This window comes from Haliotis cracherodii, unplaced genomic scaffold, assembly GCF_022045235.1.
Source record: "Haliotis cracherodii isolate W230 unplaced genomic scaffold, xgHalCrac1.p SCAF_1, whole genome shotgun sequence".
NCBI lineage: Eukaryota > Metazoa > Mollusca > Gastropoda > Lepetellida > Haliotidae > Haliotis > Haliotis cracherodii.
Genome location: NW_027266264.1, coordinates 74,739,881 through 74,767,149, shown reverse-complemented (window position 1 = coordinate 74,767,149; position 27,269 = coordinate 74,739,881). Strand labels below are relative to the sequence as shown.

The window sequence follows — 27,269 nt, the reverse complement described above, 5'->3', positions numbered from 1 at the left end:
CGAGTCTGGACCAGACAATCCAGTGATTAATATCATGAGCATCGATCCACTCAATTGGGATCGATGACATGCATCAACCAGGTCAGCGAGCCTGACCACCCGATCCCATTAGTCGCCTTTTACGACAAGCAGAGTCACCTTTTTAACGGCAAGCATGGGTTGCTGAAGACCTTTTCTACCCCGGAATCTTCATGGGTCAGATGTTGGATGTATGTTGGTTAAATACTTGATGTAAATGTGGACATATACTTTGATAAAGATTGCATTAATCATATAACAGTTGGATAAAAGTGGAGTGGTACTTGGTAAACGTTGGAGGACTCACCTAATGGAAGGTGCTGATATTGCACATATCAATGCTAGTCGAATAACATTGATTATATGTGATGGCGGTACCATGAATACATGCTTCAGGAAAAATGTGTTCAGTTCTGAGATCTGGAACAAAAATATCAACAATGATTAATAGGGGTGACATATTCATTCATACCTTGTGTATCTGATACATGTATACGCATTCAGTACTTAATCTATTTCACTCTATCTGTGCAAACATCTGTATAAGATAGCAAGCTTGTTTCACATGAGTTTACCTTTGGTTATATAAGACAATCAGTGTTTCGATATTTAGATAACTAATTTCACCAGAACAAAATAACCATCTATGCAAAAAGATATCAGCTGTTCTTGCTGGAAGAAGTGAGATATTTGCACATAAGCGTAGTTTAATATTCACTCCTAAAATTTGTTGTTCATAGCCTTTTCCAGTTAACACAGTATTTGTTCTACTATATTTGCCTGACAAAGTAGACACAATTTATGTATAACAACATAATTATTGTAAAGGCTTGTAATCCATAAATTAGTTGTTATCCATAAATTGTGTCTACTTTGTCATCCGTCAACTTCTAAGTAATTCCTATCAAACAATTTATATTTGCCTGTTTCTCTTTAAGCTTAACACTGCCATATGACAGCGGCCTGAAATAATCGAGCCTGGACCAGACAATCCACTGACATAATCAACAACAATCCATGAAGGTAAGTTGCCATGCAATCACCCAAGTAACCTCGTCTGACCACCCAATCCATTTAGTCGCCCCCGCACAACAAGCACAGGGCATAGGTTGCTGGGGACAAATTCTAATCCCGACTCCCAACGGATGTTGCACGTGATGACATTACCTGCCAGAAGACGATGAGGATCCACACGGCAATGACCCTCATGTAGGTGGAGTTGGGGTCCAGCCATCGCACGTGGGTCCAGCTGAAACACAACATGGGTGTGTACAATTTGTCCACTCTCTTACAGTCAGTGCCAAAAATATCTGAGTCTGCTTCCTCCAACTTCTCTCTCGGCATCATTTTTTGTAGATTTTAGTACTAATATATGGACTTTCTTAGCTGGGCATACAAGACAGAACAAGATTGTACTCTGGCTTCAGACAAGTGGCTGAATTCACAGACTGCTGCCATGCACTGCCATCAATATATGCTTCCACTGAGAGGGAATTTTCTCCATGATTGGAGCAATCAGAGGTGCCCAAGTTTTAGGAGAATATTTCAAGATTGACTACTGGTTTGAAAATTCTTGAGACTGAATTTACTTATTATTAGCTTTCAAGTCAGTTTAATATTTTTGAAGGAAACTATATATAATTTGACAATGATCGATCAAAAGGTCATTGTATCATCCTTGATCACTGAAAGAAAGTTCACTGCCTATGGTGGTGAAATGGGGTTCAACGTCGCAGCCAAGATTATTGCACTTATATTGCGATGTGCATGCAAGTGTGTGTGTTTGGCTGCTTGTTCTGGTCCGTACTGATGCCGATTTATAGTTCTAGCCCACTGTTATACCATGCCGCAGTTTAACACGAATACCCCACTCAGACACAATATACCAGTCCTTGTTTTAGCCCCTTAATGCATAGCGCCAGGCATGGTAACAGCAAGTACCATCTTTTAATGTCTTTGGGTATGATGCGGCTGGGGATCAAACCCCAGACCTTCCGCTCTCTGGGCGGACTCTCTACCACAAGAGCACTGTCTGTGTGGCTAAAGACTTATAGTCTCGGCATAAACCGTTGCTGAGGACACAAAACTAAAACAAAAATTCAATACCATACTTCACCCCAGACAGCACAGTTTACATAATCAAGCTCTTAGTCTTCAAAATAACCAACCCCATGTCCATTTTGTTGATTGAAACTATAATGAAAAATTAAGAATTTCCTGTAATAGTGCCTTGGATGATTTTGAAGACAATTGAACTGACCAAATGGGGCGGTCGGGTAGCCTAGTGGTTAAAGCGTTCGCTCGTCATGCCAAAGACCCGGTTCGAATCCCGACATGGGTACAATGTGTGAAGTCAATTTCTGGTGTCCCCCGCCATGATATTGCTGGAATATTGCTAAAAACGGCGTAAAACCAAACTCACTTACTCACTCACTGAACTGACTAATACAAAGATGTTGCGTCAATTATGGTTCATTGAACAGATAAGGAGTACTTTGGATGAAAATAACGTCACATTCCTCCATTACGCCAAACCTTGCAGCTAATCACACCTAACCCAGTTCAACTTGACCAACATGTATGGCAAGATTAACATCTAGAAAAGGCATCAGCTGAAAGAATACGTATGAATACCGTTTCTGTTTTTACTTAACACATAACCTGAGCTTGCCCAAGTGTAACACTATCCAAAATAGAAAATCTGTTAATTTGAATTGTGTTCAAACAATTGTGCAACATTCTGTCTCATCTATATTTCATGGCAGTCTTCCACTGACGTCAATACTCGTGTGAAATTAGCTGTAAGTCAATACATCTGACACTGTTCATGCCATGCTCTGCTGCCTGTGCATGTCATCTTGTCTTCATCACCATTTCTAATTGAAAAGATGGCTTGAGTGCTTTCATACTTCAAGGGAGACAACTCCAGAACACTTAATTCAAATTTATGTCATAGAAAGATTTTCTTTGGAAGATCAATGTTTAGTCTTATAATAAGAACATATTCTCGTTTGTCATGATGTCGGACAGACTCAGGGTTACATTTGTCAAAACAGTGGTAAATGTTATGTTTCCTTGATCATGACATGCCGCAACAGTTAACAGTTCTGTAAACCAGCGACAATGCTGACTCTCTTCCTGGTTTGTGTTCCTCTTGTAGCAGATGTGACAGCATTGTTTATTGTTTATTTAACTAGTGCAACAGCAGATAGTGTTAATATCACAGCAGGTCATAGAGGATATTTCATATGTCGAGTGAAATATCATGTTCCTTTTATCGAGTGACGGGGGAAAGGAGATATTTTAACGAGTGGCGTATTTCTTATATACTTTGTGTGTGTTTGTCAACAGGAAAATTACATTATTTCATTACAAATGTAAAACCTTGAAATGCAAATTCTCCCTACCTCACGCCCCTTGTATTTGCGACTAAAAGAAGTAGTTTCGTGTTTGCAAAATCTTAAAAAATATAAACAAAACTAACTACAAATATTTAGGTTCACAAAAATTCAGTATCATACATATTGATATGATTCTATAACAAATCAACTTTAAAAAAGAAATATACTTAAAAACTACTAGACCGCTGTTGGTTGCCGAAGAATACACGCTGGTCAAGTAACAAAAATGGCGCTTTGCGAAAGAACAGTCTCAATTGATGAGTTAAATGAGAAATTTACAGTTAATAACGAAACATTTTCAAGAGAATAACAAATGGCAAGAACACCGATATTAACTCCATAAATGACCATCTGTCATTATTTTACCTTGTCAATGTGAAACTAACGTAAAAAGGACTTCAACGTTTTGTGTACGGTCTAGACACTACGACAAATGGAGACATTTTGAGGGAAGGTCACTCTTGTATGACAAAAGTTCCGTCAAAGTGTTATGTTCACAGCAGTGAAATATCAAGTGGTATCTTCTCTGCAATGAACATATCTCATTTCTCAACTTCGGAAAACTCAGTCTTTCACACTTAAGTGTATAATAAACCCTTTTATCATTGTTCTCATATGATCTCGTCATCATCAGTTCAGTTCAAAGGTGTTGGGTGCAATGGGTCGCCTTGTTTAAGCCAAGATCACCTTCAACCTTCTTCAATCTTCAACCTTCATCAACTACAACTGCATGTGTGTTTGTTGATTAACACCACATTCAGTAATATTCCAGCTATATGTGTCCAAAACAGTTGTTAGTACTGATTGTTAGGCCTGGCTGAAAAGATTGATAATTGGAATTATCGACACTTGGAAAAAACATTAACGATTATCAATATGAAAGTTGTGTCATTGATAATATCTTACAAAAAATATTGTGATGAAATAAAGTTTTAAATTACCAAAGCAGACTTGCTATTGCTCACTGTTGAAGACGAAAAGCAACTGATTTTGTTGTATCTTTAATGTCAACAGTAATCCACGCAAAAGTGTGTTACCACTCACCCGTGACGTGAAACATGTTTTGTCTTTGAGCTTTTTGCATATTTGTTACTTCTCTGACATTTATATATAATTGATCTATATTTATTTAACAATTATTGATCTCTTACCTGTAGTATAACAACAAGAGATCTGTGTATGTCAATATCAGTACCAAAGGGTTCACTGCTTCCTTCCCAATCACCATGTTAGCTACTTTGTGTTTGTTTGTTTATTTGTTGTTTAATGCCGCATTCAGCAATAGTCCAGCTATATGACAGCGGTCTGTAAACAATCAAGTCTGGACCAGACAATCCAGTGATTGACAACATGAGCATCGATCCACGCAATTGGGATCGATGACATGCATCAACCAAGTGAGCGAGCCTGACCACCCGACAAGCATAGTCGCTCGGTCTCTATGATGTATATTGGTAGCCAGCCCTACTGATTGTTGAGAGTGTGTATATACTGACCTGGCGGGAGTGAACTGCAGCACGGCTCGACCCAGCTTCCCCGTGGTGGAGTGGATGTCCCTGCAAGATGAAGATGTTATTATTTATCTTCACGTGGCATTCAGAAACTGTAGTGTCAATAACGAGAGATTATTTTATGGTCTTCCTTATTCTTTCAATGCGAGTTTAGGTGCTGCAACCTTTAACAAGGCTGTGATCACTTGTTTGGTAAAATACCAGCACCTGTCTTCATCGATATATCTGATTCAACACATCAAGCTAGTCTGTCTCCCAGACACTTGGGAAAATATTAAGAAAGGAGTCCAACTCAAGTCTAGAATGATTTGGCAAGTCTAGATTGCCTCTGCTCAAGGAAAATAAGAAAACTTCTGGGCTCCATTTGGATTTTATTTTTAATATTTTGTAGAAAGATATTTTTGAATAAGATAACTTTATTTCTGGGACTAAATGTCAGTCTGAAATAGGACAATTAAAGCTTGGAACTGGAATTCAAGGCAGCCAATTTCTGTTATTTTACAAAATAAATGTTTCAAGTCAAGGCTGACACAACATGGTATGTGCCTCCAGTACTGTAATTCGTTAACGCACAATTACGCACAACCAATACTTGAATATGACAATGTATGTTCCAGTGCATGTGTGCATATATCTAATAGACCATAACTCTTTAATGATTATTTTTCAAAACAGATAATCATTGATGTCACACAAGTTCATCTCAATTAGAGTCAGCTCCTAATTAGTGCCACCTGAATTAATTACCAACTGTGCGTGAAGACTGAATCCCACCACACTCTGGATTACAGCTTACACATGTGTCTGTCAATCTCACCACACTGCTACATCGCCAGACATGATAATGGATGTCTTTTTTAATTTATTTGTCCCGCATTTACTCAGTCTGGCTTTGGCTCCTGAGAGTAATATTAATAGAGATATTGAGTAATGACTCAATATTGTGAGCAACGATCCATGCTGTCATGGTACAAGGACACACTATGAACTGGGGGACAATTCATCAATACCTACGATATCATTGATACTTAGGAACACGCGATAATTGAATCATAAGTTCATTGGATCACAATACCCTATAAATAGAACAGGAACTTTTACAGTTACCTCCCATATGGCATAGCACCACCTGTAAGCATGGCAGAACACAAGGACGTGGTAGCTGAAAACATGCCGACTAATTCTTTATTAATAACCATCCCTTCATTTAAAGCTGTTTTCTTCTTGTGGTTTTCTTTGTTAACGTTTTTGAGATATCAATACATAAATGTATAAAGAAAGAGGTTTTAGAGCTGTATTAAAGTGATTTCATCATTTCTTACTATTCGATGTGGTATATTGTGATACCATCATACCAGTATTATTGTCAGTCTGTATCGTGGTACAAATTGTTTTGCAAGATACCAGGCAATACTGAGCTCTAAACTGGAATCACCCCTGGAATAGTGTTATTAAGTGATATGTGGTTGGCCAGTTTGTTCTCGGGGTGGGGGAAAGCCGCAAGTTTTATTACAGGTCACAACTGTGATGACGTCAGTGATGACGTACAGAATGGCCGATGACAAAACGATGAGAGTACGAAGGGGAAGGGTAACTAAAGGTACAGTTCTTGGAGTGAGTGAGTGAGTGAGCTGGGTTAACGCCGCTTTTAACAGTATTCCAGTTATATCACAGCTTGTCAGCTTAATGTGGGAGGAAAGCCTAAAGTGATGTAGGTGACAATTACCACTTTGGTGAAACCCACGAGCACAGGAATGGTGCTGAGAAACCTAGAAACATAATTGTAGTGAACCAGGATTCAAACCCACAATAATAGTTTTCTGGTGTGCTCAAGGTACGCAACTCTGCACAGCGAATCGCGGTACCTTAGACGACTAGGGCACCTTACACGGGAGTGAAACGCAAGCAAGGAAGCTAGAGGAAAGAAACAGAAACTTGCTAGGTCACACTGTGGCTCCGACTGCCTACACCTGGGTGTAGGAGAGACCGCTACAGCAGCTGATCCTGACATTTCACCACCAGCCATCTGGGAACGGCAGTCTGCTGCGGAGTCACATCTCCAGGGAATCAACGTTCACAGGCAGGTCAGTCTTCTTACGTTCTCACATTCAGACCCTCTCTCACACTCAGAACCTCTCTCACACTCAGACCCTCTCTCACACTCAGACCCCCTCACACTCAGACTCCCTTCACATTCAAACTCCCTTAACACAGACCCACTCAGACCCTCTCTCACACTCAGACCCTCTCTCACACTCAGACCCCCTCTCACACTCAGACCCTCTCTCACACTCGGACCCTGCCTCACACTCAGACCCTCTCCTCTCTCACACTCAGACCCCCTCTCACACTCAGACCCTCTCTCACACTCAGACCCTGCCTCACACTCAGACCCTCTCCTCTCTCACACTCAGACCCTCTCTCACACTCAGACCCTGCCTCACACTCAGACCCTCTCCTCTCTCACACTTAGACCCCGTCTCACACTCAGACCCTCTCTCACACTCAGACCCTCTTTCACACTCAGACCCTCTCTCACACTCAGACCCTCTTTCACACTCAGACCCTCTCCTACATTCAGACCCTCTCTTTCACTCAGACCCCCTCACACTCAGACCCTCTCTCACACTAAGACCCTCTTTCACACTTGGATCCCCCTCACACTCCAACCCCATCACACCGACCCTCTCTCACACTCAGACCCCCCTCACACTCCAACCCCATCACACCGACCCTCTCTCACACTCAGACCCCTCACCTTCAGACTCCCCTCACACTCCAACCCACCTCACACAGACCCACTCTCACACTCAGACCCACTCTCACACCCAGACCCCCCTCACACTCAGACCCTCTCTTACACTCAGACCCTCTCTCACACTCAGACCCTCTCTCACACCCAGACCCCCTCTCACAATAAGACCCTCTCTCACAATAAGACCCTCTCTCACTCAGACCCCCTCACACTCAGACCCTCTCTCACACTCAGACCCTCTCTCACTCAGACACCCTCACACACAGACCCTCTCTCACTCAGACCCCTCATACAGACCCTCTCTTACACTCAGACCCCCTCACACAGACCCTCTCTTACACTCAGATCCCCTCACACACAGTCCCTCTCTCACTCAGACCCTCCTCACACTCAAGACCCCTCATACAGACCCTCTCTTACACTCAGACCCCCTCACACAGACCCTCTCTTACACTCAGACCCCCTCACACAGACCCTCTCTTACACTCCGACCCCCTCACACAGACCCTCTCTCACACTCAGACCCTCTTTCACACTCAGACCCTCTCCTACATTCAGACCCTCTCTTTCACTCAGACCCCCTCACACTCAGACCCTCTCTCACACTAAGACCCTCTTTCACACTTGGATCCCCCTCACACTCCAACCCCATCACACCGACCCTCTCTCACACTCAGACCCCCCTCACACTCCAACCCCATCACACCGACCCTCTCTCACACTCAGACCCCTCACCTTCAGACTCCCCTCACACTCCAACCCACCTCACACAGACCCACTCTCACACTCAGACCCACTCTCACACCCAGACCCCCCTCACACTCAGACCCTCTCTTACACTCAGACCCTCTCTCACACTCAGACCCTCTCTCACACCCAGACCCCCTCTCACAATAAGACCCTCTCTCACAATAAGACCCTCTCTCACTCAGACCCCCTCACACTCAGACCCTCTCTCACACTCAGACCCTCTCTCACTCAGACACCCTCACACACAGACCCTCTCTCACTCAGACCCCTCATACAGACCCTCTCTTACACTCAGACCCCCTCACACAGACCCTCTCTTACACTCAGATCCCCTCACACACAGTCCCTCTCTCACTCAGACCCTCCTCACACTCAAGACCCCTCATACAGACCCTCTCTTACACTCAGACCCCCTCACACAGACCCTCTCTTACACTCCGACCCCCTCACACAGACCCTCTCTTACACTCAGACCTCCTCACACAGACCCTCTCACACTCAGACCCCCTCACACAGACCCTCCTCACACTCAGACCCCCTCACACAGACCCTCTCTTACACTCCGACCCCCTCACACAGACCCTCTCTTACACTCCGACCCCCTCACACAGACCCTCTCTTACACTCAGACCCCCTCACACAGACCCTTTAACGCTCAGACCCCCTCACACAGACCCTCTTACACAGACCCTCTCTTACACTCCGACCCCCTCACACAGACCCTCTCTTACACTCAGACCCCCTCACACAGACCCTCTCACACTCAGACCCCCTCACACAGACCCTCTCACACAGACCCTCTCTTACACTCCGACCCCCTCACAAAGACCCTCTCTTACACTCCGACCCCCTCACACAGACCCTCTCTTACACTCCGACCCCCTCACACAGACCCTCTCTTACACTCAGACCCCCTCACACAGACCCTTTAACGCTCAGACCCCCTCACACAGACCCTCTTACACAGACCCTCTCTTACACTCAGACCCCCTCACACAGACCCTTTAACGCTCAGATGTGGAGATTGGTGAGGATTAACAGCCAATGTAGGTTTCCTGTGGTCAAGGTAACAGTGTGGGGATCAATATTCCTGCTTCAGTAGCAGGACACTGATTTTACACATCTTGCAATTATTGTCTACGCATAATAGGTCCCCACACAGCAGCAAACAGCCTGCAGTTACAGGATGCCTTATTTGGTTGAGTTTGACGCTGTTTTGAACGGTTCTGTTTGTTGTTTACTTTGCACTCAGCAATATTCTTGCTTTATGATGGCAGTATGTAAATAATCCAGTGACTGACATCATGAGCAACAACTTATGCAATTGGGATACGATGGCATGCATCAACCAAGCCACTGAGCCTGACCACCCAATTCCGTAATCCACCTCTTACGTGGGTTGCTGAAATGTTTCTAACCATTACTACATTAATATCACTGCATGTCAGTTGTCACTGTTTATGAAGGAGGAGTCCCTTGGACATGCCAGAAACCTGGGATTGTTGGTTCGAATCCCGGGTCACCCAGACAAGGTTTGTCAGCAGCATACCCGAGCTTGTGGGCTTCACTAGAATGATAAACTTCTGAGCCCTGCATCACTTTACGCTTTCTTCCTACATTGAGGTGCAATGCAATGATATAACAGGAATACCGTTCAAAGTGACGTTAAACCCAACTCATTCGCTAACGAGGGCGGAAAACACAAAGTAATAACATGAAAGTAATAACATGAAAGTAATGCATGAAATTACCACGTAGGTGAAACTAGAGCTAACAAACAGGCAAAACCAAATCAGCAGATCCTGGCATGGCTAAGGGATGCAACTCTGCACAGCAAATTACAGAGCTAGCATATTAGCATATTAGTGCCATATATTGGAATGTCTACAAGATGTTAGCTCCACACGATGCCACCTGTGTGGTGAGTAAACATCCCCTCAACAACCGAAGTCTCAGCTTCCATTACTTTAATGACTGTTTGTCAAGAAATAAAATATGTTGAACCTGTAGTGATTTCTGAGGTATGACTTAAAGGGCAGGACTATGCATGGATGACACCAGAGCACCACTACATCCTCCCTAAAGTGACAATCACCGTCTTGTGTTTACCTATTTGATCAGCAGCTACTGTTTCTACAGGAAGCCGACATCCAAATACTTTCGGGTTTACATGTTCCCGACACATTTGGGTCATCAGAAAATAATTTTTTAAAGATTTCATTACGTTTTTTTATGAGTATTCTTGAGTTAAGATTTGTGACTAAAATATCAGTGACATGCGAGCGAGTTTTTGTTTGTTTTGTTTCTTTGTTGTTTAACACCGCACTCAGAAATATTCCAGGTTTATGACAGCGGTCTGTTAATAATCGAGCCTGGACCATACAAACAAGTGATTGACATCATGAGCATCAATCCACACAATTGGGATATGATGACATGCATCAACCAAGTCAGTGAGCCCCACCACCCGATCCCATTTGTCACTTCTAACAAGCATAGTACCCTGTTACAGCAAGCATGGGTTGCTAAAGACCTACTCTAGCCCGGATCTTCACTGGTCTGCGAGTGAGTGAGTTGGGTTTAACTTTAAACAGTATTTCAGTTATATCATGGGGTGTCAGTTTGATGAGGGCATGAGACCCAAAATGATCCTGACAATATGTTTAGTACTTTGGTGAAACCCACAAGCATGGGACTGGTGCTAAGAAACAATCAATTGGAAGGAACAATCACAGGTTCCTGGCACACCCAAGGGACACAACTGTGCACAGCGAGATGCACCTTCAATAATCGATTCTCTAGATCCACATCAGAAGACCACATGTAAGTATGTTTGTGAAGTGACATGTACATTTGATCAAACAGTCGATGAAGTACTCTTATTGGAAAAGGCATAAACCATTGTAAATCCTTAATAATAGCCATATCTACATTATAAGAGACTGACCGTATCATGAACTTTCATAATCTTTGTTTTTTTTGTTTTTAAATTAAAATTTCCACAAGAAATATAGTGCCAGGATTAAGTGTGAAATCAATTATCAATCGCTGCTGAAAATCAGATAAAAATGGCATTATGTATTCTCTCGAAACTTCTGTCAAAATGCCAATACTTTTCATGATCAAAATAGGAAGCTTTTTAAATGGCAGCAACGAAAATCAATGACAGATACACTTCTGGTTGATTACCATTTCATTATGAGGTAACCAATCAATTTGTTGATTATATTTAATCAAAACATCACTGATTAACATCTTCTATAGTGAGTAAAGGTCTCTCAGTAATCATCTCATTTGAATCCATCTACTGGGACATGGTGGAAATGAGAAGAGATAAAAGCTCCACCCCAGCCAATGCTCTCTCACGGCAACACTGCAGTTGAGGAAACACCACAGTTGAGGAATGACGACCACACATCCCGCCTTAGATGTCTGATTATGCAGTTTCTAATTACAACAATGGTGATCACTGAAAGAGTGTCATGAATTTTCCATGGGCTCCACCACCCAAGCCAACCTCCATTCATGTCAAATCTACTTCCATTATCTAAGATACAGGTCGATAATGCAGGCTTCAGACTTTTCCCATACATAGCCTGTGTGAATACATATTGGGTGATGTGAAAAGGGGTTTAACGTCGCATTCTTTTTTGTTTGTTGTTTAACGCAACACTCAGCAATATTCCAGCTATATGATGCCGGGCTGTAAATAATCTAGTCTGGATCAGACAATCCAGTGATTGACATCATGAGCATCGATCCACACAATTGGGATACAATAACATGCATCAACCAAGTCAGCGAGTCAGACCACCCGATCCCGTTAGTCACCTCTTATGACAAGCATAACCGCCTTTTACAGCAAGCATGGGTTGCTGAAGAACAATTCTACCCCGAATCTTCACGGGTTAAGAGTCGCTGGGACTCAACAATAGACAGGTAAATCCATGATCTCAAGAGCGCATGTCAGCTACAGCACAGACTAAAGTGAGTAGACCAGAATCCAATCTACCACGGTACTGAATGGGGTACACGACAAGCAACAAAAGTCCCCCTGGGGATTAATACCCTGTTGAACAACCATCTGAGGTTATCCTCTAAAGTAGCAAATTAATGTGTGTACAACCAGCAGGTGAGCTGTTGAGTTATAGCTGAAGACATCACCAGACCATCATAACAATCGAACAAAGCGAATGAAGTCTAACAGAGTCTCGCCACATGCCTACTAGAGCTGAAATGTTGTCCCACTTCAAAAAGCAACAAAGGGCCACAAATCTCTGAGCAACTTCAGTCCTGGTGGGTTACAGCATGCATCTGAGCAAGTGTTGCCTGATTTCATGGCATGTCAAGCACTGCCCAGGAAGCCTGATGTTGAAATATTATCTGGAAGGAACTCAATCAAGAGACGTGGTCTAGTGGTAGAGCATCTGCCGGAGAGCAGAAGGTCGGGGGTTCGATCCCCGGCTGTCTCATACCAAGAGATGTTAAAAGATGGCACTTGTTGTTACCCTGTCTAGCACTTGGCATTTAGGGGCAAAAACAAGGACTGGTCAGCTCAGAGTCGGTTTACAGTGTCTGAGTGGGATCCATGTTAAACCGCGGCATCGTTTCTCAGTCGGCATCACCCGATCCTGTTAGTCGCCTGTTACGGCAAGCATGGGTAGCTTAGTGGTAAAAGCGTTTGCTTGTCACGCCGAAAACCCGGGTTTGATACCCGACATGGGTACAATGTGTGAAGCCCATTTCTGGTGTCCCCTGCCGTGATATTGCTGGAATATTGCTAAAAGCAGCATAAAACCATACACACTCACTCACTACGGCAAACATGGGTTGCTGAAGATCTTCTCGGGTCACCTAAATCAAGAGACAATAGAGTTGGCCAGAAACCAATCATCAAGTACAGCCACGGCCTTGTCCAGTTGAATGACATCGAATAAGCAAGTGAATAATGACAGCAAGTCAACCAGATGGAGCTGGTGACACATCGCTCTGGAATGAATAACACCAGGGAAATGCAGCTCATAACGAAGAAACAGGATATTCTATAATTCATGGTAATGAACAACAACTAGTACGTTGATAATGAAGAGCCAGGAAGCTCCATAGTTCAAGGAATGAAAGACGTGAGACATCTTCACCAACTCGACTTCATCATAAGATCAACCAAAGTAAAGTGTCCCTGTAAAGTGTTGGCTCTATTGCTAATCACCTATCAGCGCCAATGATCTGTTGGCTTCCCTTGTAAGTTTCCACCTTTTGTTATCTTAATCTTATTACTTTTGTTGTTCTTACATGTACATATAGATGCTCTCTGCCTCATGGCATTCATTCACCTGATGAAGGCGAAAGCATATACTCCGAAACATTGCGTTCCTCATAATGACGAAGTTGACATCCATGAATTCTCTTCCGAATAAGGGAACAATGAAAAAATAGGGAAGTAAGCTTTCCTGTCAGTACATTTTAAATAGTACGCAATCCAGTGATCAATATCATGAGCAACATCAGAAGGGGTACGATGAAACAAAATCAACCCAGTCACCAAGCCTGACCACCCAATCCAGTGAGTCGCCTCTTCAACCAGCACAGGACCTATTCTAAACCGGAATCCCCACACAATAAGCACCCCACTCTAATAAGTATTCACAGCAATATTTGCTCATATATTGGCAAGTGAACAATCCCAATAAGCGCCCCTTCCGATTGATCAATGTACACAAGACTTATATCTTGGTGTATAATAGCACTCATGTGTTATACGCACCCTTAATCATGTTAATTATGAGCAATTAAATCCTGGAAAAAAATATCTCCCGTGTATATTATACATACGCACAGACTTTTCTTTTGTATCATTTCAGGTCAGAATGAACCACAAGATTTACGATCTTTCAACTAATTATGAGAGCGCCCTGGGGGCTTATTACATCGAATACGGTATGTATCTCAGGAACAGCACCATGCTTCTCCAGTCTTCTGCCTAAAATAAATCACTTCATACTGTTGTATCTGTGAATATCTAAAAAATACATTCCTTGAATAACCCAAATTCATGCAAGTTTATCTAAAACCAAAATATCTGGTATCATGTCAAATACCAATCAGCTGCATTGCCTGAGGGTGAAACATGAAGTGCTCATCAAAGCCAATCAGCTAAATATCACAACGACAATCTCCATATAATGGACAGTGCAGCAGTCTTAATGTAATGTCATTGTGGCGATGTTGAGGATCACTGAACAACTTCCACAAACCCCAACAATATCGTTCTCCATCAGAGGCATTGATTTCCTTGTTTTCACTGCAGACATAGCCACTGTGGTGATGTGCCACTGCTCTTTATGATCAGCAGCACCGTGTATTCAAATGTAAGTCAAGCACTGAACCCACCTTGCAAATATTGACCCGACATTACTACATCCACATCAAAGACAACACACTCATAAATCACCGATGTAAATGTGAAGCAAGATCCATGCTTTCTAACCTTGAACAACTTATTCAGGTCTTGTCACTTGAGTCATTCAGCACGTAAGTGATTGTGATTTCAAAGGCCTGGTCACAGACATGTTGCAGTTGTGTAACATTACATGGGGAATCATGCTTGGGTCTCATATATTCAGCTATAAAATTTGGAACAATTTTGGAACTTCGAAACAGTTCATTGTATCAGCTTCAAAATACTTCCAGTAAGGTTTAATAAACCAACAGCTTCAAATGTGCTCACAGTATTACCTTTCCTCCCCTCAATTACAACTCACAGTATTTCCTCTCCACTCAATTACAGCTCACAGTACTACCCCTCCCCTCAATTACAGCTCACAGTACTTCCTCTCCACTCAATTACAGCTCACAGTACTACCCCTCCCCTCAATAACAGCTCACAGTACTACCCCTCCCCTCAATTACAGCTCACAGTACAACCCCTCCCCTCAATTAAAGCTCACAGTACTACCCTACCCCTCAATTACAGCTCACAGTACAATCCCTCCCCTCAGTTACAGCTCACAGTACTTCCTCGCCACTCAATTACAGCTCACAGTACTACCCCTTCCCTCAATTACAGCTCACAGTATTACCCCTCCCCTCAATTACAGCTCACAGTAATACCCCTCCCCCCAATTACAGCTCACAGTACTACCCTACCCCTCAATTACAGCTCACAGTACAATCCCTCCCCTCAGTTACAGCTCACAGTACTTCCTCTCCACTCAATTACAGCTCACAGTACTACCCCTCCCCTCAATTACAGCTCACAGTACTTCCTCTCCACTCAATTACAGCTCACAGTACTACCCTTTCCCTCAATTACAGCTCACAGTATTACCCCTCCCCTCAATTACAGCTCACAGTACTACCCCTCCCCTCAATTACAGCTCACAGTACTACCCCTCCCCTCAATTACAGCTCACAGTATTACCCCTCCCCTCAATTACAGCTCACAGTACAACCCCTCACCTCAATTACAGCTCACAGTACTACCCCTCCCCTCAATTACAGCTCACAGTATTACCCCTCCCCTCAAATACAGCTCACAGTACTTCCTCTCCACTCAATTACAGCTCACAGTACTACCCCTTCCCTTAATTACAGCTCACAGTATTACCCCTCCCCTCAATTACAGCTCACAGTACTACCCTACCCCTCAATTACAGCTCACAGTACTACCCTACCCCTCAATTACAGCTCACAGTACTTCCTCTCCCCCTCCTACACGACTGACAATCATCTTCCTATGCACACAGACAGAAACTCAACTATGCCATATATTTCCATAGATTTACCTCAAGGCAATTACCAACAGTAGACCAGATTCTGTTCAGTCAGGGAAGCCATGGCTAATCTCCTGTTTCAAAGCCTTTTCTCAGCATACTCATGAAAATATGTCTGTCAGAATATGACTTCAAACTCTCTGTCAGAAAATCCTCATGTCCTCCCTACCAGTTAATACACAAACATGACCAATGAACTCTTGTTTTTAATCATGACAAATGCTTGCACCCAATCAACTGATGAAATAGGAATAATGTCCGCATAATCATCTGCATATGTTGTTTTCCTACTTGTGTAATATGAAACTGAGATACATATTTGTCAACAAATATCATATGTAGCATATTTTGTTCTGGGACTGAATGTTACAGTAGAAGGATCAGTTACTGCTTTCTGAGGGTTTGTAATGTGAATCCAAGTACATGTCCATCTATCGTGTGTTGAATATGCCTATATCACATCCCTTCTGTGTCCTTCACTTGAGCCCACAACAACTGGAGTCATATTAGTCGTATCGCCCAGTTGCCAGGATTATATTACATTATATACAGGAAGACAGGCATATGAGAAACCTAACAACTCACATCATTTAGGAAACAAAACAGTTCGAGAAACTGATCACCAAAATTTTGTGGTTTTGTGTTGACAAAAAGCATATCATATTTTTATGAATAGTACATGAGATCTAAGTAACAAATATATTATTTTGCCTGCAGTTATCACAGTTGCAGCTTACCATATTGCCTCTAATAAGACCCTAGGGTGCATATTCTTTGAACAAGTTCCCATACCCAGTGGGTAATGGGGCCCAGTGGTAAATAGAGACCTGGCACTTTTCAACTGCAGTGTTGCATAAGCTGGAGTCACTAATAATTGTATTTATCATACCTCCATGGCAGAATGATGAGATTTAATTAGTCCACGTGATCTTGATAAATATGATGTGGCACTCCTTGGAAGGGATTTTTTTTTTCAGCGGGCGAATAAACCCCTTATACCCCTGCCACAAGCAAGTCATGTGGATTTCTGGGAAACAAAATAAATCCCTCATACCCTGCTTCAAAGCAAAAAGTCGCACACTTTTCCCCAAGTCAATGGAAGTCACGTTACATAGTGCAAGCTAACCTCAGCTCAAGCGAACAGCTGATTTCTTATCAATTTTGAGTTTGTTTGAATTCTTTTACAATGTCATATTAAAAGATAAATGCCTGCAGCTCATGGCATAAAACCTAACGTAAAACCATTAACACCTCATGTACCCATCAGGATCCTGCTTCAACTTATATTATTCCAGGGAGACATACCCCCACTTTTTGTAGCCTCCACTTATTAGAGGAAATAATTGCAAATGTAACATCACTGTAGGTAATTCTAGGTGGAACTTGTGGATCATTGACTGCAACAATATATTCACTGAAGGCACATTGTTTAAGTACCAAACTGATATTTTATTCAGAAAAAGCCAAGAATCCAAGCCTAATCACAGGATTAGAAACTGACAGTTTTGGTCCTTATAATGATAACATAAAGCAAAACCCTTAAAATTGGCCATTTTCTACTTGTCCTTAGGATACCTTTACCATTGGGCAGTTTGGTAACAGCTACAGGACTAGTGCCAATTTCTAACACTGAATCAGTGTTCAGTGTAGTGTGTCATTGCCAGGTCTGCTGCAATTTGGATGCAAAAATTATCAATCATGGATGGTTGGGCACATGGTTTGAAACATTGATCTCATGTGATGTTCTTGTAATTTGCTGGTATGTGTGTGTACATTGGAAAGAAGCAAGTTATGAAGCCAGCTCCATCCATTCCAGTTGTGTGACACATTCATTAGCCTGCTAGATTTATAGATCCAATGAAGTATTGCTGTTAGGAGTGTGACATTTATTGCAAAGCTTCCAAGTGGATGTGCTAAATTTGAGGTATCTGACACGTGAACCAGGCTGTTGACCGGCTCTTATAGAAATATGGACAAAGCACCCTCCATCAAGCCTTATTATTTAAATATTCAAATATTGTTAAGTCCCACTGTCAAATGCCTGACTTCCATTTATGATTTGGAAGATCAGCAAGCTAAACAACAAGTGGCAACCCATATCAGCTCCGCACGCTGTCACAATAGGCTGAGATGGAAAAAGAATCCCACTTTTTAACAAAATGTCAGGTAGATGCCATCACTATGGAGATTCACAAAAGTATCAATAGACCAGGACTACTTATTATCATTAATTGCTGAAGTCGCTGTGAAGTCTTGACAACGTATTGGCTGGTCTGAATGATTAATGTCACCATATTGCCAACAGGTTTTTAATTACCAAATGCCATGATACAGAGTGACAACAGAATTGATAATGGTTAATCAGTATTAAAATCGGGCATGCACTGACAGATGTTATGCTAGAAACATAGTTTCTAGAACAGCACTAGAAACTAACATTTTTAGTCCACTCGTTCTCAAAATGATAACACATAGCAAATCCCTTAAATATGGCAAATTTCTGCTAGTCCTTATGATACCTAACTATTGGCAAGGCGTACAGGACTCTACTGGTGTATGTCTTTGTCAGCAACATTAAGGATGACAGTGTATGTTGTTAGCGCCACACTCAGCAATATCCCAGCCATATGATGGCAGTCAGTAAATAATCGAGTCAGGACCAGACAATCAAGTGATTGACATCACAAGAATCAATCTACGCAATTGGGATACGATGACTGTACATCAGTCAAATCACGGGAGAAAGCTTGAAGTAACTCCCACTTGAAGGGTGGCGTGGTGTTTCCCACTTGCAGGGTGGGGTGGGCTTTCCACTTGCACTCTAAACCCCACAACACTACATATGGAAAGGTCGGCCCCTCATGTGGGAAATGATTCAAGCCATTGGATGACACAATCATCAGGACACAGCAGTAGCATCGTTCTTTGAGGTCATCAATCCAATAATATTGATATCTAACAGTCATTGTGACTACCCCACTCCTATGAATTAATAAGCACAGGGTGCTGATTAACGACTGATAGTTTTGCTAATTAGTAACAGGACACAAATCTTAACAAACAATTACAAACAAACATTAAGTTTACAATAAATAAATCTTGAAATCATTGATTGAGTTATTTTGTGTTTGCTTTGAAAAATCGAATTGGCATCTATTTTTGTAAAGTTAATTCAATGCATTGAGTGCATAGATTTATGAATAGTTTGAAGCACAAATACAGCTTCATATTCAATTTGCATCAATTAAACCACGTTGTGGTACCTGAAGGTAAATAAATCATGTGGATGTAATGGAATTTCAGTGACAGTTGAAAGCAGTGGTTGACATGAATGTAACAGTTGTTTTTGTGCTCGATGAATTAACAGAAGCATGACAGGAATAGAAATGATAAAACATAAACATTGAAATAATATAATTGATATATCTAAGTTTGTATGTACAGCACAAAGCTGTTTTAGTCAACCAGAACCAGTTATTCCCACGTTCTAACATTTGCGTACAATAACCACTTATGAGCCACCCTGCGATAGTCGAAGTGTTAAGTTTGCTTGGTGGAACATGAACAAGATTTCCAGATGGAGCTTGGCACTCATAAACAGTGACCAACAGTTCAAGCAACGCTTAACAATTGTGATTTTGTTGACACACAAGCCAAGTTGCCATTATTCACAGCTGAGATCCATTCCAAGGGAACGACCACACAGTAAAAAAAAAAAAAGTCCAAATATAAGTTTCATTAGCAGCCATTGTGACCAGCCAATCCTCAGTTTACTTGGCTCTTACTACCAGATGATACTGGTGATCTAGTCTGCTTTATAACAGAGCTTTTGTTTTGTTTGTTTGCTGCTTAGTGCTGCACTCAGTGACATTCCAGCTATATGACGTCAGCCGGTAAATAATCAAGTTTGGACCAGACAATCCAGTCATTTTTTTTAGCAATTTAATATGCAGGCACACAATCAACCAAGTCACAGATTCTGACCGCCCGATCCATGTAGCCTCTGATGACCAGCATGAGAACCAGTTCTTACCCAGAATCCCCACATAATGGAGACAAGGTACAGGTACCAGGGTTCAAAGTAATGGGCAGTTAGATGTTCTTGGGACACTGAGAGCCATACCCCATTCAACTAGTGAGTGAGTGAGTGAGTGAGTGAGTGAGTATGGTTTTACGCCGCTTTTAGCAATATTCCAGCAATATCACGGCGGGGAACACCAGAAATGGGCTTCACACATTGTACCCATGTCGGGATTCGAACCCAGGTCTTTGGCGTGACGAGCGAACGCTTTAACCACTAGGCTACCCGACACCCTATTCAACTACAGCTGTGGCGAGGACACTCACTTGATGCTCTCCCAGTGGTAGTTCCTCATCTCCAGCTTCTTGCACACATACATCCCCAGCCAGATCCCGATGCCGTTGCACAGCAGCACGTCCAGCACCCAGGCATCCCACCAGCACTCAGCGAAGTTGGGCAGAAGGTGGGCAAACGCCATCTGTAAGAGAAGGTCGGACTCTCAACTGACAAGCAGATTGCAGAATATCAAAGCACTATTGTGAGAAAACTATTTGAAAACTGATTTCAAGTACACTGTTACGATGGTTGAAAGATTCATGTTCTATTGCTCTTTATTTGCCCCTCTTCCACTCCCATGCCCAAATGCCATTTTCATGCTGCAAAACAACCCCAAAGACTAAGAAATAATACGCTTTTCAAATAAACTATTAGTAAACCAACATCAGAGGAAGAAATTACCATAGGACATTCCAGAAAAAAATCAGGATTTTCCACGACATTTTCCTAATCAATTAAAAAAAGCAATCTTTTAGAACATTTTTTTATGTTAATAATTCAATATTCTCAAATGTGAATCTATCTGCAATTGAAAAAACAATCTTCAGAACATTTTTTATATCAATATATCAATGTCTTCAAATTGAATTTATCGGAAACCCAGCAACATATCATACCATCTTAACCAGGACATATTTTATCAATCTTCCCAAGAGACGTACCTCTGTGATCTCCCACATGACGCTGATGGTCCACAGGATGCCGTAGTGCCGGATGAGCAACGCCTTCATTGCCCAGCCCATGAAGTGGCTGAACGCGAACACGTCCATGTGCGACGACAACCGTGCCCATGTGATCTGGGAACAGTTCACAGCATACTCCTGGCAACAGAAAGCAACAGTTTTTGAGACTGGAGGTATATCCATGCAATTGGTGTTAAACACTACACCAAATACCATGAAACACTAGAGTGAGAAAGTGAGTTGGGTTAACACTGCTTTGAACAATATTCTAGTTATATCACAGAGTGTCACCATTATGTGGGTTGTAATTCCGAAATGATGTAGACTTTTATCCCTTTAGTGAAACCCACGCACATGGGTATGGTGCTGACAAACCTACAAAGATAATTGAGGGGAACCGGGATTTGAACCCATAACCAGTTTTCTGGTGTGTCAAGGGTTGAAACTCTGCAACCAGGATATTAGTCATAACAGAAATAACAAGCATTAAATAATCATATTCCCTGCCAATACGACATGACCCATTGTGGGTAAGGCAAGAGATATTGTATGGTTTTTGAAATCTGCTCCGGAAACGAGCACAACTGCCATTTTCAGGCCAAGTCAAAGTCGTTGCTATGGATCAGACAAACCAGTGTTTGAGCAATGCATCACAACATGTATTTAACCAAGTCACTGAGCTTACAACCAGATCAATTAGTGAGTGAGTGAGTGAGTGAGTGAGTGAGTGAGTGAGTGAGTTTGGTTTTACGCCGCTTTTAGCAATATTCCAGCAATATCATGGCGGGGTACACCAGATATGGGCTTCACACATTGTGCCCATGTTGGGAATCGAACCTGGGTCTTCGGCGCACCAGATCAATTAAGTTGCTTCTTACAACAAACATGGGTCGAAAGGACATAGCTGTTCTAACCCAGAAACCTCACAGTGAGAGGTTGAACGTTCTTTGATCACATATTTTCATAGTAAAAATATACATGTACGTTTGTTCTGTTCATATTTTTTTTCTTGCACTGTTTCCATCTTACCGTCTCATCAGGACCTTCGTCTCTGAGCTCTGGGTACAGCCACACCAACATGTGACGGACATCCTTCTTGTTGTGGAACAGCACGAACAACAGCAGCATGAAGTATAGTACACTCACACCTGAAACAACACAAACAACAGCATGAAGTATTGGACACTCACACCTGAAACAACACAAACAACAGCGTGAAGTATTGGACACTCACACCTGAAACAACACAAACAACAGCATGAAGTATTGAACACTCACACCTGAAACAACAAACACAACAGCATGAAGTAAAGAACACTCACACCTGAAACAACACAAACAACAGCATGAAGTATTGGACACTCACACCTGAAACAACAAAAACAACAGCATGAAGTATTGGACACTCACACCTGAAACAACACAAACAACAGCATGAAGTATTGGACACTCACACCTGAAACAACACAAACAACAGCATGAAGTATTGGACACTCACACCTGAAACAACACAAACAACAGCATGAAGTATTGGACACTCACACCTGAAACAACACAAACAACAGCGTGAAGTATTGGACACTCACACCTGAAACAACACAAACAACAGCATGAAGTATTGGACACTCACACCTGAAACAACACAAACAACAGCATGAAGTATTAGACACTCACACCTGAAACAACACAAACAACAGCGTGAAGTATTGGACACTCACACCTGAAACAACACAAACAACAGCGTGAAGTATTGGACACTCACACCTGAAACAACAAACAACAGCGTGAAGTATTGGACACTCACACCTGAAACAACACAAACAACAGCATGAAGTATTGGACACTCACACCTGAAACAACACAAACAACAGCGTGAAGTATTGGACACTCACACCTGAAACAACACAAACAACAGCATGAAGTATTGGACACTCACATCTGAAACAACACAAACAACAGCATGAAGTAAAGAACACTCACACCTGAAACAACACAAACAACAGCATGAAGTATTGGACACTCACACCTGAAACAACACAAACAACAGCATGAAGTATTGGACACTCACACCTGAAACAACACAAACAACAGCATGAAGTATTGGACACTCACACCTGAAACAACACAAACAACAGCATGAAGTATTGGACACTCACACCTGAAACAACACAAACAACAGCATGAAGTATTGGACACTCACACCTGAAACAACACAAACAACAGCATGAAGTATTGGACACTCACACCTGAAACAACACAAACAACAGCATGAAGTATTGGACACTCACACCTGAAACAACACAAACAACAGCGTGAAGTATTGGACACTCACACCTGAAACAACACAAACAACAGCATGAAGTATTGGACACTCACACCTGAAACAACAAACAACAGCGTGAAGTATTGGACACTCACACCTGAAACAACACAAACAACAGCATGAAGTATTGGACACTCACACCTGAAACAACACAAACAACAGCATGAAGTATTGGACACTCACACCTGAAACAACACAAACAACAGCGTGAAGTATTGGACACTCACACCTGAAACAACACAAACAACAGCATGAAGTATTGGACACTTACACCTGAAACAACACAAACAACAGCATGAAGTATTGGACACTCACACCTGAAACAACACAAACAACAGCATGAAGTATTGGACACTCACACCTGAAACAACAAAAACAACAGCATGAAGTATTAGACTCTCACACCTGAAACAACAAAAACAACAGCATGAAGTAAAGAACACTCACACCTGAAACAACACAAACAACAGCAGCATGAAGTATTGGACACTCACACCTGAAACAACAAACAACAGCATGAAGTATTGGACACTCACACCTGAAACAACACAAACAACAGCATGAAGTATTGGACACTCACACCTGAAACAACAAACAACAGCATGAAGTATTGGACACTCACACCTGAAACAACACAAACAACAGCGTGAAGTATTGGACACTCACACCTGAAACAACACAAACAACAGCATGAAGTATTGGACACTCACACCTGAAACAACACAAACAACAGCATGAAGTAAAGAACACTCACACCTGAAACAACACAAACAACAGCATGAAGTATTAGACAATCACACCTGAAACAACACAAACAACAGCATGAAGTATTGGACACTTACACCTGAAACAACACAAACAACAGCATGAAGTATTGGACACTCACACCTGAAACAACACAAACAACAGCATGAAGTATTGGACACTCACACCTGAAACAACAAAAACAACAGCATGAAGTATTAGACTCTCACACCTGAAACAACAAAAACAACAGCATGAAGTAAAGAACACTCACACCTGAAACAACACAAACAACAGCAGCATGAAGTATTGGACACTCACACCTGAAACAACAAAAACAACAGCATGAAGTATTAGACAATCACACCTGAAAGACCACAAACAACAGCATGAAGTATTGGACACTCACACCTGAAACAACACAAACAACAGCATGAAGTATTGGACACTCACACCTGAAACAACACAAACAACAGCGTGAAGTATTGGACACTCACACCTGAAACAACACAAACAACAGCATGAAGTATTGGACACTCACACCTGAAACAACACAAACAACAGCATGAAGTATTGGACACTCACACCTGAAACAACACAAACAACAGCATGAAGTATTAGACTCTCACACCTGAAACAACAAAAACAACAGCATGAAGTAAAGAACACTCACACCTGAAACAACACAAACAACAACATGAAGTATTGGACACTCACACCTGAAACAACAAACAACAGCATGAAGTATTGGACACTCACACCTGAAACAACACAAACAACAGCATGAAGTATTAGACACTCACACCTGAAACAACACAAACAACAGCATGAAGTATTGGACACTCACACCTGAAACAACACAAACAACAGCATGAAGTATTGGACACTCACACCTGAAACAACACAAACAACAGCATGAAGTATTGGACACTCACACCTGAAACAACACAAACAACAGCATGAAGTATTGGACACTCACACCTGAAACAACACAAACAACAGCAGCATGAAGTATTGGACACTCACACCTGAAACAACAAAAACAACAGCATGAAGTATTAGACACTCACACCTGAAACAACAAAAACAACTGCAGCATGAAGTATTGGACACTCACACCTGAAACAACACAAACAACAGCATGAAGTATTGGACACTCACACCTGAAACAACACAAACAACAGCATGAAGTATTGGACACTCACACCTGAAACAACAAACAACAGCATGAAGTATTGGACACTCACACCTGAAACAACACAAACAACAGCATGAAGTATTGGACACTCACACCTGAAACAACAAACACAACAGCATGAAGTAAAGAACACTCACACCTGAAACAACACAAACAACAGCATGAAGTATTGGACACTCACACCTGAAACAACACAAACAACAGCATGAAGTATTAGACACTCACACCTGAAACAACACAAACAACAGCATGAAGTATTAGACACTCACACCTGAAACAACAAAAACAACAGCGTGAAGTATTGGACACTCACACCTGAAACAACACAAACAACAGCATGAAGCATCGGCAATTCATACGTATGTTCAAAGAAAAAGGCTGAGGGGAGCGTGTGTTATACACACAAACAATTAGCTTGCCTACCACAGGGAACAGTACCTGATAGTTTGCCCAATAGAGTAAGACAATACAGTGTAGTACATGCTTACTTTATGATGTAACAATACTGACTCCCAGTTCAATGTGTTTGAGTGCATGGACTTGCGGTATTCAACATCCAAGCCAAGTTCAGAACAATGTGTACTTATAGACATGGTAGATAAGTTACCAAGTAGTTGGAGGTGGCCCTGTTGTCCGTGACAGGAAATGGCAGATGTCGCTCACCTTTGGTTCACGTATCATTTCAATGTTTTCCTTTCCTTTAGCTTATACAAATATTCTCAAAGAGACTATTGCATCTTATTACCATTAATGTCCGTTTGATTACCATGCACACATGTTTTTGTTTTTCATTGACATTACTGACACATGCTCATTTGGGACTATTAGTACAGATCAGCACTGATCAGCGACTGTTAACTTTACCATATAGCAGTGGGGGCTTGCCTCCCGGTGATGAGACCAAATGTGGGCGATGACATGTTTGTCAAATTTGTACTCTCCATTTGTACATTTGCACTTGTGAATAAAGAGTCGGTCCCAAATCCCAAGAACAATGCGAGAATTGATCACACTGCTGAGAGAGGTCACAGCGACTTGATATTTAATACAGAGAGACAATGAATTACTGTGCACAGGTTAGCTTCACAACAAAACAAAACAACAAGATTAAATTCACATGCTTGGCCATTGAATAAGTGTCAAGTTGGCTGTCTGCTTTGAAAACGTGTTTGAGAAGTCTGCAGGAGAATACTTACCAAACACTATCCTCCATATGGCTGGGTGGGGACGTGTGAATGGACCTGTCAACAGAGAAACAGTTGTTAGAACTTTGGTCGTAACTGCATTTGGAGTTACGTTTATTGATTACATGGTCTCAAGCAGTTCCTCTGATACTACAGCAATTTAATGAGTGGATGTTACTTTACGCCTCCTTCTTCACAACATTCCAGTAATGTCATACCTGCCCATAAATACATGTAGGCAACTCTTGGCTAGCGGTTGATGGCGTGAGCAAATGATCATTGCCATTGGGGTATGATGGCAAACAGTCAGCTAGGTCACCCACTGGAACCACCCTATCCTCAATATTGGCCATGACTTTCTTTGCATAATTACGTCAGTCACAAATGATAAAGTCTGCGAGTTTTGAGTCATTACCTGAGTGCTATGATCACTTTTCAGGACAAACCTAGCAGATTAACTACAGTCTTTCAAAGATTGATTCGGAACACGCGCTAGTCCGAACTAATGCCGCCGATCTTACAGCGCTAACCCACAGAGTTACTATGCCGCAGAGTATCCTGACTCCAAAGCAA

General features: G+C 42.0%; 1 protein-coding gene across 2 annotated transcripts in view; it reads right to left on the bottom strand.

The window, feature by feature from the left end:
• The window catches only part of LOC139473405 (phosphatidylserine synthase 1-like), a 102,825-nt gene that overhangs the window by 20,296 nt on the left and 55,260 nt on the right, over positions 1-27,269 (bottom strand). For both annotated transcript variants that reach the window (XM_071256002.1, XM_071256079.1), the window contains exons 3-9: positions 26,709-26,753; positions 22,277-22,395; positions 21,227-21,385; positions 20,555-20,706; positions 4,916-4,975; positions 1,186-1,267; positions 326-438 (exon numbers count right to left, since the gene is read on the bottom strand). In XM_071256002.1, coding sequence (XP_071112103.1) covers positions 326-438; positions 1,186-1,267; positions 4,916-4,975; positions 20,555-20,706; positions 21,227-21,385; positions 22,277-22,395; positions 26,709-26,753 — 730 coding nt within the window. The remainder of the gene's footprint in view (positions 1-325; positions 439-1,185; positions 1,268-4,915; positions 4,976-20,554; positions 20,707-21,226; positions 21,386-22,276; positions 22,396-26,708; positions 26,754-27,269) is intronic.